We start from the raw sequence: 12,088 nt of genomic DNA, 5'->3' as shown, positions 1-12,088 counted from the left end.
CTAGCGACCAATGGCCCAGTGGTACTGGTGCCATTGGGCCTGGTGGGAACAACTCCATCGACGTTGGTGCCGACTGTCGACCATTCCTTTGTTCCCAATTGATGTTTTTCAACACAATGGTAGATTTTTGATGAGAAAGGGGACCAAAAACCTTTTGGCTTTAAGTCTGTCAGTGCTGCATCTGGACAAGCAGATTTGCTACCTCTAGTCTAAGTAAATTGGACATGTCTCCTGATCTAGATATGCAGCAGACCGCTACTTGTAGTGACCCTAATGCACCATACCAACGGAGAGGGTGGTAGAGGCCTTGGGTCTAAGCACTCCAGCAAAACCCCTGTCAGCCTATGACCTAACAGACCTCTTGGATAAGGATCCGCTGACGGAAAATGTAATAACCTTTTAATGCAGCTATATCCGACCCCATCTCAACATTGTGGCTGAGACCTTGCTGCACGCCAGTTGTGTATACAGAGCTTACCAAGAAATACAATCCAGATGAGGGGCGATGTGCCTTTTCTGTCTTCCCACGCCAGAAGGCCTAGTGGTGCAAGTCGCTACCGTAAGATCTAGACCAGCCACTTCCACCTCTAACCTGCCTACAGAAAGGGAATCCAAGAAAACAGTTACCCTGGACAAAAAGACCTACGGATCTAACAGCATGGCCCTGAAGGCAGTAAATGCATAATGTCCATTCGCTAAGTACTGTCACAGGCTGTGGAGACTCATGGTGGAAGCAGCAGAGCACATCCCAGCTGGTGAAAGGAGTGATGTGTTCATGCAGAACATTGTAAATGGCAAGGAGGTGGCACGCCAAAACACTGCAGATTGCGTAGGCCGTACAATGGGGACGACCTCTGTGTTAATGACTTTAGCACTCTAAATTGGCTCTCAAACCACTTGGCTTGGCTGTGCAGCAACCTGCAAAGCAATCTTTCGGCTTCTCCAGGGCCAGAGGCGACAGGTGGTAAGAGGGCACAGCTCCCGCAGATGTGTTTCTCGCATCCCGGATGAGGCAGAGGGGCCAACTGTAGTGTCAGGGGTGCCGGTGCCCGCTAAGCCTCTTTGAGTTCTCCCCACGTTATCCCGGTTCGAGGTATAATTTCCATGTACTAGACTGGGTGGAAGGAGATAACCTATGATGACTGGGCCTTGTAGCTTGTTGAATGGTGGTACTGTCTACCATTCTTAAGAAAACCTCCAGATCCCTCACTCACCCAACAACGGGGACGGCAGCTCCAGAATGAACTGAGAACCGTGTTGAAGGGTGCCGTAGAAAAGGTGCCACCCAAGTATAAGGGCTCAAGATGTTTGTTATTTTCTGGTATGGGGGAGGGCTCAATCCAATTCTGGACCTCAGGGCCTTAAACAAATTCCTGAGGAAGGGCAAGTTCAGGCTGGTGATAGAAATGCTCCAGGATGTGCAACTCCAGGGCTGACTGTGTCATGTTTCATGTGCCAATTCATCTGAGGCATCTGTGGTGCCTGGGATTTGTCATAGGGGGACACTGATCAATTCAAGGTGCTGCCCTTTAATTTAACCTGGGTGCCCTGGGTTTCCCCAAGTTCACAGCAGTGGTGGCGGCGCACCACAGAAGATCCGGGGTTCACACATTCCCATATCTGGACATCTGGTTGATCCGAGGAAGGTCTGCTTTGCTCTGCTTCTCGTGTTGGGCGTTGCCTTAAATTTCCAGAAGTCTCGCCTCAAACCACCAGACGCTCCAATTCATCGGGGCAGTCCTGAAAACATGGGTGGGGAAGGCATTTTCCCCCCGAATAAAGTCACTAGTGTCAGGCAAATGGTTGAGCTTTTCCAGAGCCAGTGGCTTCCTTTGCCTCTTAGATCTCTGCTGTGGCTGTTGAGGGATCAATGGTCCCAGTACTTCAATGCCATGAACATTCCCACGGTGTCGAGGTTGGTGATCAGAGACCCATCTTGGTCGACCTGCAGAGGACACATGACGGGGGTGTGGGGTGGAGTGGGAGACCCGCTTGAAGGGTTGGGCCGCTCAATGCGGGGACGTGCAGGTGAAGTGCCTTTGGGCACCAATGGAATGCCAGCGGTATTTCAACAGGCTGGAGTTGTAAGTGATCAGGATAGCACCGGTGGCTTTTGCACCGTCCTTGAAAACGCATCCTTGTTCTGACTGTGACACATTGGCCATGCACTTCCTCAACAAACAAGGGGGTGTTCGATCTCTTCCCCTATGCAGGATAGAGAAGCACGAGGGGAGAGCGAATACAATTGCAGTAGTAACACATAATGTTGCAAGCCTGGATACAAGATGAAATGGGAACAGCATGATTCAGGGCCACCATAAGAAAGGGTGACACGCCATGAATCAGTTAAGTCCGTAAAATTCCAAGCCAGCATTGGCCACAAGATAGTGATGGTGAAACCAGAATGTATCAGGACAGACGCCTGCAGAAGTAGGCTGGGGGGGGCTGAGGGGGAGCAGGGTAGAAGAATCGAGCAATACAGGAAACACCTATGTGCAAGAAGGGGGGGGGACAAGGGAACATCACAGGGAGCCAGTGGGGTGGGGATGGCCTGTGGGGGACTAAGGGAGTAAACGCATGTTGGTGCATGCTTACATGCTGTCTGAGCAGGGTTTCGGGCCCTGGGGTGGTCCTGGCCCGCACAAGTGGAAACAGGAATTTCCCTTTTATTTTTCTGCCCTTTGCTTCGGATGCCCGGGTGAAAGACGTCCTTGATCTAAGAGTTAAGAGCAGGAAGGAAGGGCTAAGAAGGTGGGTGGTGCTTAGGCCAGGTGTCCTTTGCTCCCCATCTGCAAAAGAAAAGAGGCTGGAGGGCTCCTTAAGTAGGGATCAGAAGGTGGGTGGTGCTTGGGATAGGTGACCTAGATCCACTTGCACCTGCTCCCCATCTGCAAAAGAAAAGAGGCTGGAGAGCTCCTTAATTTAGGGGGGAGAGCGGAGAGAAGCAACCAGAAAGGCACCATATCATATATAGTACACATTGGTGCTGCGGTCCTTCAGTGTCGGAGTTCTTGGGAACCCGGGTGGGACTAAGGTCACACCTTGCCTTTTATATACTCTTCCTGACGTCCTGTCCTATGCAGATAGACGTCTGATGGAACCAACATGAATGCATGCTGCGCCCTCTGGTGGCAGAAGTGTTTCTGAAGGGCAGCTGCACTGGAATATGTATATCAAAGTGAGGTATCCGTGTTGGGAACATCAGAAAGAACATTACCACGAGGTAAGTAATTTGTTCTTTTCTTGCATGGGGGACATTTTCTAGCACGCCTCTTTCCTCTGGATTGGTGTCCTGCTATGTGAATGCATCAAAATGAGGAGTCTTTGGTAGGAAGGAATCAATTAGAAGACCCAATTACTTACCCCTCGTTTTTCTTTCTGGTGGATTTTTCCTTCCTCCCAACCTGCCTCTATTAGCGACTAGCTTTTATCCTCTTCTATTCTGCAGTCCCTAAGCAGCATAGTGCAAGGGGAAAAGGTGTAACTGAGGTTATGGGGGACAGCTGCACCATATTGGACCCAATGGGCCTCATTACGACCCGTGCGGTAACCATGGCGCTAGTGGTTGCTGCCGGTATTTTACCGATTCCGCCATGGTGAATGGCGGAATTACCGCCCCATTCCAAGGTTGGCGGGCGGTAATTCCCCATTCACCATTGGCCCTTCCCCATTCCCATTTTTGCCCCCATAGGACTCAATGGAAATGGGGAAGGCGGTAGTTACAGTACCACAAATTGCGGTACCATAATTACCTCCAAGGTCCCTTTTCGGGTCCAATCCTTAACGGCTGGTAAAACCGGCCGTTAAGGTAGGGACCCGCAAAGGGACCTCGTAATTAGGCGATAAGGGGTTAACGGCACCTCCACCTTTTACGGCGCCCTTAACCCCTTACCGCCTGGGTCGTAATGAAGCCCAATGTCCTGTTTGGCATAGGGGCGTGCATGAGTTGCCCAGCAGCGCCACACCTCTTCCCCAGTTTGCCAAAATGTTTCTGAATGCAGCTGGTGAGAATATCCATAATGAGGAATCAGTGGGAGAAAGTCTTAGCCATCAAATATTACAAGTGTTCTAATGCATCATTGCTACAAGTTGGCATACAAATTCATTGAGACCTGGGTACCCATTCCACACGAGAACAATTAATTTCTGGATTGGAAGGGGGTTCCTTTGCTTGGCATCAGGTAGCGTGGGTGTCTTCACAAAGCACTATTCCCACACTCTGTAGAGTGAGGATGTTTTAGTGTAGGGCACTGCACTTTAAATCGTAGAGGCAGATTGCCTTACACTCCCCATCCTCTGGTTGGAGCCCCAAAATCTCTTAAGAGGTATCCTTGGAGGAAAGGTGTAGACTTGAACGAATTACTTGATAACACATGTTCATTCTCATGTGGATACAGTGTTTTCTCCACAGAATCCTCATCAATCCTCCCACGTAACTATCATAAAGATTGCTTGTAGAAGGTAGTGATTATTCCTAGCGTCTGACTTGAATCTGAGAGTTCATGTAGTTCTGTGTATGTATCAAGGCTGTCTTTTGTGGTGCAAGAAGCGCCACTGACTTTGCGCAGAGCCACGTGAAGCCACATGGGGGCTGTGCAACACTTCCAAAACTGTCTTGACCTGGCACTTAAAAAGATAAAGAATCTGAGAGAAATACTGTGTTGATCAGAACTTTACCAGAAGGTAAGTAACTTGTTTTTCTCTAACTTCTAGCTTTCCTTTTTTGCCTCGGTCAAGCATGGGAAATTGTATGCATCTGCAGCCACGTTTTGAGTGACTCGCATGACTCCCGGTTGAGCCAGACTTGCGTGGCTGTGCAATTATTACCAGACCCTAATTCTGCCTAGAGATGTTTTACCCCAAAAATTGTTATGCAAACATTTCATTCATTAGAAGGCAAATTACTAAACAAAGGTAAACCGTTCTTAAATCCATAAACAAGGTGGTGGTTTATAAAGAAGTGCAAACAGAAGGGCTCTCTTTTCCAGGCATCTTCACACCTACAGCCAAATTTAGTTTTGATTTGAATTTTTTTTGGCATTGAATTTACCCATTTTAAATCTCATGAGACCACCTTTTTTTTTTTTTCCTTGTAGAGTGTGTGAATTCCTTGCGTCTTGCTATGCAGGTTGAGGAGCAGGCCAGCAAACAAATCAACAAAAGGAGGCCACAGTAACTCAAAATAAAGATTTCATGATAGACTTTTGGTTCTAAGCTGTAGTTTTTCCCCTGCCCTCAGTGTACAGTATTGTCAACTTTTCTGTACTTTGTCTGGTCTGTTGTCTGTCCATTTTTTTATGTTCCCGAATAGGTATTTTAAATGGCACTGTAAGAAGCAAAGTAGTGTTAGATGAAGAACCCTCTACAGAAAATCAACATGCAGTGAAATCCTAATTTCCACAGGACACCGGAATTGTGTACTTGAAGAATCTGTTGCTGCTTATGTATTATAAATGAAATTCTTATTTATTAAGCATTTCTGTAAATCCTGTATGTCACCAAGTCATAAATGGAAATATTGGATCTTCGTCAAGAATGTACAAACTTCACAGCAATTGTTAAATCTCCTGCATCACACTGAGCCAACATAGCTTTTCTTTGTACTTCTGGTGGAGTTTTGTTTAGTGGCTGCTCATAATCCTAAATGGAATCCTTAGATCCAGCATTGATGACGAATGGATTGTTACTGAATTGCCTTGCTGCTCTCCTAATGATCTATGTACTCATCCCCACCCACCTAAATTTGAGTCTGTAAAAAACAGTCTGTCCATTAACAGTGAGACCCTAACATTTGCCAGCAGAAACACTTTGCACAATTTACCATCTAGTGTGGTCAGCCACTAGACTATTAGTTGCTAATCTGTAGTTTGTCGTGCAGTCAAAGCAGACACTAAGAATTAAGCTTGTAATTGAACAGATTTATTTTTGAGTGGATTGGGGGTGGAGGCTTTTGCTGTAGTCTCCGAATAAATGTTGGGCTTGTGTTGCATTTGCTGTGAAGCAACATAATTTGTGAGCTACAACCTTGACACAGCTCAAATTCCAATTTACTGTTAAAATGTAGAAAATAAATGTCCTAAAGCAAAATGCCATTCTGTGTGCATGTTGGCAACGCAGATGAAAGACATTGTAAATTCAAAGGTGGGCAAACCTCTGGCTATGTACAATGTGTGGGGGCTTGAATTGAATCAGAATGTCACTGTTTTAATTGGCCTCATCTGGTTTTATTTTGACTGAATTAAATGCTCTTTTCATGTTGTCAATTTTGTACATAAGTTCTAGCTTTACCTAAAGCACATCATGATTTTATTTGAAATGTAAAACTGTAACATTTGAAAGTGAGTGAGTCTTAGAATTGTCTGCCTTTTTCTCTTTGGGTAGGTTGTATTTTTGTAGTTACCGCTATTTTATTTGACCTTTTTGAGAACAGGCTTTGTCTGAATAATAAATATTTGCAAACCATTATTGCTTAATTGTGCTTAAATGTGTAATTTTTGTAATTAATCTCCACCCCACCACAATCCTTTTTGGTAATATTTGTAGATTTTCAACATTATACAGTAAACATGTCAGTCAATATATAAAAGCTTTAAAAACGGACTAAACACAACCTGGAAATGAAATATTTTAATGTCTGATGTTTAAAATCCCTTCATGCTGAAGAGCATCAGGAACCCAATAACTAGATGGATTCTGTGCAAACCTTCAAAACGTGAGTCATATACTATACACAAAAGATAGCCCACTTTAAGTACATCCTTTTTCCCACAGTTCGGTTTATTTTTAGCTGCACTAGTAGAGATTTCAGAGCCATACTCTTCTGTCAGAGCAAAGCAATCAATTTTTATATGTATTCGACCTAATAAAAATCATTTGCTGAATAAGAGATTGGGTACAGCTAAGTACACAACAAACATAATTTCACATTGAAAGATAAGTTCAAACGTATTCAATCTGATTCATATTGATCAACACTTCTTCCAATGTATACAGATATCTTGCCAGTGCAACTATTAATCGTATGCTGTCAGCTCTCGTTGCACATTCCCAAAACGATACTAGTGCCACAGCTGTTAAGTCAGGGTAATAATCACCCATCAGCTATAATATAATTTCAAAATATGGGCAATAAAAAAGTAAATATTTTATAGTTTCCTCTTGAGCAAGAAACAGACAATCGACACTGAACATTATTTCCTTCAAAATGTTGCACTTTATACTGCACTCTAGGGTGAGTAATTGGTTCAATTTAAACCTCCTATAAATACTACGGACCCTGGGGCAAGAAGGACATTTAAGTATGCAGAGCGATTTTGCTCTTTTTCTTACAATTATAGCATAATCCTTGTATGTTTTGTATGAGTAGTTATCAGTGGTAGAAAGAGTAGTACAGTTTAGTTTTTACATTCGGAAGCCCCGAAATTAAATCATCCACAGATGAATTTATCTGTATAGAAATGTCATGCATATGGTTAGCAAATGAAACAAGAGAAGGAAGCCTTTGAATTAACAATCTCATTGAGATTTTGATATGAATTACGAGATGGCACCAGTATTTTCGCATACATCGACAGCTTCCGCCAGGTATATCTTACAGCTAGAGATGGTAGTCCAATTTCGTACCTATCGATCGTTAGGAACGGCCATTGCTAGTGCCAATGTAGATTTCCATATCTGACCCTGTATCTTATTAAGGATGTTGTCAAGATTTAATAGACACAGTTCGAGTGGATTGTGTCCTTCAACGTATTCCTCATCTTAGATGTATTACATCCAGCTTTGCTACTCTTCGGAAATTTTTTCGGCAGAGAGCGCCATGCGTCATTGTCGAGTCGATGGTGACGTCATCGGGTATAGAAGTAGCACGTGCGGCGCCCGTTGGCCTCAGTTCTGTTTTTCTGCAGTATACGTTGCTCCAGAGATTCGGCGTGCCTCTTCTGTGAAGAATAGTAAATTAAAAAATCAACCGAAATATGTCCTCGTCATCTATGCCGACCACGACCCTGAGATCGGGTTTCAAAAAGTGCAAGTCGTGCGGTTCAAAAATGTCGATCACAGACCCGCACAGTGTGTTTTTGTGGTGCCTCGGAGAAGGCCACAACATGGAGGCCTGTACGAAGTGTTGGGCGATGATGGGGAGGCCTTGCAAGAAAGAAGGGAAAAACTACAGGTAGGTCGCAAACCCGACCGTAAAGCCTCTAGCTTTGAGTCGAAGTCCCGTGAGGAGAAATCTCCTTGACGCGAAAAGCATCTGTCCAGGTCCCGAAGCGATTCCCATCGCTCCTCGTCTTCGACGAAAGAAAGTAGAAGAAACGACGCCACAGGTCCCCCTCCACCTCGTCCTCAGACGAGTCCCCCAAAAAGGATGAAATGCCCCATGAAACATTCGTCCTCCGAAGAGTAGGAAGCATTAAAGGTCAAAATTACGGAGGTGTTTGAGAAAGCAAAGCCTCGGTCTGCGCCTTTGGGAGCCGGCTGGGAGCGTCATCGCTCCGACACTCGCGCGCCCTCGAGCCCGGGTGATCAAAAAAGGAAGGATGGAGAACCTTCCAGGACTCGGAGCGAAAAGGACCGCTCGAGTCGAGACGACTGTTCAAGGTCACCGACGCCGTCCGAGACCCAACGCACCTCGAAGGGCAAATCTTTGAAGAGCGCCTCAAAGCAGACTCAGTCGACGACTACTTTTTCGTCGACGCCATCAACGCCCTTCTCGACGACGACCCCCGAAGCTCTCGGCGCCAATGGCTCCAGCCAAGCCGGGCCAGCCAGAAAAATGGAAAGACAGGGTAACAAGACCTGTAATACCCTCAGAGCCCTGTAATACACCTCTTCCGCCTCCTCTCCCAAAGAAGGTTTTCAAGCCTCTCCCTAGGAAGTAGTTTTTCAAGTCCCTGACCTCAATTTTTGAGGAACAGGAAAGATCTGATGAGAATGTACTTTTTGGGCTAGAATATGGCACCCCAAATGTCCCAGAATGTCTGATTTCAGAAGAAAGCCGAAAGAGGGACTAGGTAGAATCATTACACAATCCAAGTGGCATTGACACAGCTCCTGAAAATGACTTTGGCAGTCCAGAACCAGAAGAGCATGCCGGTCCATCAAACAGTCAATTAATGACGAAGGTAGTAGATTACTTAGCTAGACCATCAGCCCAATTCATCCAGGATGATTTGACAGATATATTGGACCATGGCTCCACCGAAGACCCAGTACTACCCTTTCATGTAGCCCTGCAAAATAGGGTGGCTGAGAATTGGGAAACTCTGGATTCTATTCCTCCGGTAAATAAATCCCTCACCTCAAAATACTGCCGTGCCAGTAGCGACCCCAGCTATCTGACCAAACATCCCACTCCCGAGAGTCTGGTCATACAGGCAGCCACAGCTTTTAACAAACTTGCGTACCCATCCCTCCAGACAGGGACGATAAGCGTGTGGATGGCTGGGCACGGAAGGTATTTTCAGCTAGGAGTATGACTTTTTAAAATCTGCCAACTCCACATGTGCCTTGGCAAAGTTTTCGTACACTCTGTGGGAGTGTATCGCAATTGCGGCGGAGCACATACCAGAAGGGGACGAAAGGGAAGGGTTCCTAGCCATCGTTGGCGATGGAAAGGAAGCCATGCAGGAATCCCTTCAATCTGGATTGGACACTGCGGATAGTGTAAGAAGGTCCATGGGCACTAGCACGGTAATGTGCAGATTTGCGTGGTTACAGCAGTCTGGGTTCGCACCAGATGTACAGAACCACCTTCTGAACATGCCCTTTGACAGGTCTCACCTTTTTGGCAGCAAGGCTGACGAGAGCCTTGAGCGGTTGCAGACCTCAAAAGAAGCTGCCAAATCTTTAGTGGCTGCTATTAGGCAACCTCAGCCTTTTTGTGCGCCAGGACAATCGTGGAGGAGATGATCCTATCGTTACTACTCATATGGAAAGGCGAGAGGAATGGCCAGTCAGAGGGGCCAGAGAAAGGCCACTCGCGGTGGACGAACAAAACATGCAAAGCCAGCTCCAGCTGAAGCCTCTTTGCCATCAGCGGCTGCAACAACCGCCACAAAACAACTTTGGGGACTTGCAACACAAAACACCTGTAGGAGGCAGGCTGTCACAGTATCTGCAGGAATGGCGAGCCATTACTTTTTTGGGCTCTAGAAATAATAGTCCAAGGTTACTGCCTTCCTTTTCTAACGCAACCTCAAAGCAATCCACCAGGGAGACACCCTTTGAAGTTTTCAGACCCGCTCCTACAGCAGGAAGTTCTAACCTTGCTGGAGAAAGGTGCTATAAAACCAGTACCTGCAGCGGAGAAGGACAAGGGATGGTACTCCCCGTATTTTTTGATTCCCAACAAGGACAGTGGACTGCAACCCATCTTGGACTTAAGAAACTTGGAACAAGTTCCTCAGGAAGGACAAGTTCAAGATGGTTACCCTTTCTCAGATCCTTCAGGCCCTTCAACTTCAGGACTGGTTGGTGTCATTGGACCTCTAGGATGCTTATTTTCATGTGCCGATTCATCTCAAGCACAGAAAATACCTGAGGTTCGTAGTTGGTGACTCATACTATCAGTTTTGAGTCCTGCCATTCGGATTTACCTCCGCCTGAGGGTCTTCACCAAGATAATGGTAGTGGTGGCAGCGCACCTCAGGAGAGGGGGGGGGGTTCACGTTTACCCCTACCTGGACGATTGGTTGATCAGGGCAAGTTCTGCCGAACAAGCACTGGATCATCTGAAAGTCACCTGCCACTTCCTCCACAGAATGGGCTTCTCCCTAAATTTCAAGAAGTCTCAAATGACACCTTCCCAACAGCTCCAGTACATAGGAGCTGTATTAGACACATCCCACATCCTTGGGAAAGAGCTTGTCTCCCAAGTAGAGGGCTCAAGACATTCTTCAGATGGTTTCCAAATTCCAAAATGCCCAAAATCTCCAGGCTTACGACTTCTTAAGGTTGCTCGGCCTCATGGCATCCTGTATCTATCTGGTGCCAGAGGCACGTTTGAGGATGATATCCCTTCATTGGGCTCTAAAGACTCAGTGGTCCCAGTTCTCAGGTCAAATGACGGATCTTCCCCAGATTCCGAACAAGGTTCGACAAGATCTTCTATGGTGGACTTGTACAGAGAACATCCTAAAAGGAGAACTTTTATGGCAACCATGGCCGGAGATCACAGTAGTGACGGATGCCTCACTCATGGAGTGGGGAGCTCATGCCAACGATCTGACAATCGGCGGTCGTTGGTCTCCATCGGAGTCCAAACTACACATCGACCTTTTAGAGCGGAGAGCAATCAGACTAGCGCTCAAAGCTTTCCTGCCATCTGTCAGGGGGTGAAATGTCCTGATAATGAAGGACAACAGTGGCCATGCATTATCTAAACAAAAGAGGTGGTGTAGGGTCACAACCTCTGTGCAGAGAGGCAATGCAGCTCTGGTATTGGGCAATTCATCTAGCCAGGGAGGAGAATGACGGCAGATGCTCTGAGCAGGCAGAGCATGGTGTCCCACGAATGGGAACTGGCTCAGGAAGTCATTCAAGAGATCTCCTCCCTTTGGGGAACCCCTCAAGTAGACCTATTTGCGACCGGAAGTGCGAAAGGTATTGCTAGAGGGAATTTCCCCCGAGGGGAGCCCTGGGAGACGCGTTCGTAGTGGAGTGGAATTTCCCACTATTGTACGCGTTCCCCTCGATTCCCGTCATTCCTCAGGTCATCAGGAGACAGATGGTTTGGGAATCGCATGATCCTAATTGCTCCGGATTGGGCCAGGAGAATGTGGTACTCGGACCTTCTAGACATGTCCATCTGTCCCCTTCTCTCACAAATGGAGGGTCAGGTTCTCCATCCAGAGGTCAAAACTCTCAACCTTCATGCTTGGTTTCTGAAAGGCTGAGATACAAGGATTGGGACCTTCCAGATGACGTCATGGAGGTGTTGCTTTCGGCAAGAAGGCCAGCAACAAAATGTTGATCCTTTTCTATGTTCTATTCCGGAAGTACTGTCCTTCCTCTTGTCCCTAGTGCATAGAGGTCTAAATGTTGGTACCATTAAAGGTTATCTTGCAGCGCTTTCTATCTTCAAGCGCTC

General features: G+C 46.5%; 1 protein-coding gene across 5 annotated transcripts in view; it reads left to right on the top strand.

Annotated features, from left to right (window-relative positions):
• The window catches only part of KIF2C (kinesin family member 2C), a 1,350,025-nt gene extending 1,343,563 nt beyond the window's left edge, over window positions 1-6,462 (top strand). For 3 of the 5 annotated variants that reach the window (XM_069642340.1, XM_069642339.1, XM_069642341.1), the window contains one exon: window positions 5,097-6,462. In XM_069642340.1, the coding sequence (XP_069498441.1) occupies window positions 5,097-5,176 (80 nt within the window). In that variant the 3' untranslated portion in view covers window positions 5,177-6,462. The remainder of the gene's footprint in view (window positions 1-5,096) is intronic. The other 2 variants (XM_069642338.1, XM_069642337.1) reach the window with 1 other exon arrangement.
• The last annotated feature ends 5,626 nt before the right edge of the window (window positions 6,463-12,088 follow it).

Source organism: Ambystoma mexicanum, chromosome 1q, assembly GCF_040938575.1.
Source record: "Ambystoma mexicanum isolate Mex_15411 chromosome 1q, UKY_AmexF1_1, whole genome shotgun sequence".
NCBI classification, from domain to species: domain Eukaryota; kingdom Metazoa; phylum Chordata; class Amphibia; order Caudata; family Ambystomatidae; genus Ambystoma; species Ambystoma mexicanum.
The sequence above is the reverse complement of the archived record's forward strand: the minus strand, read 5'-3'. Positions and strand labels throughout refer to the sequence as shown.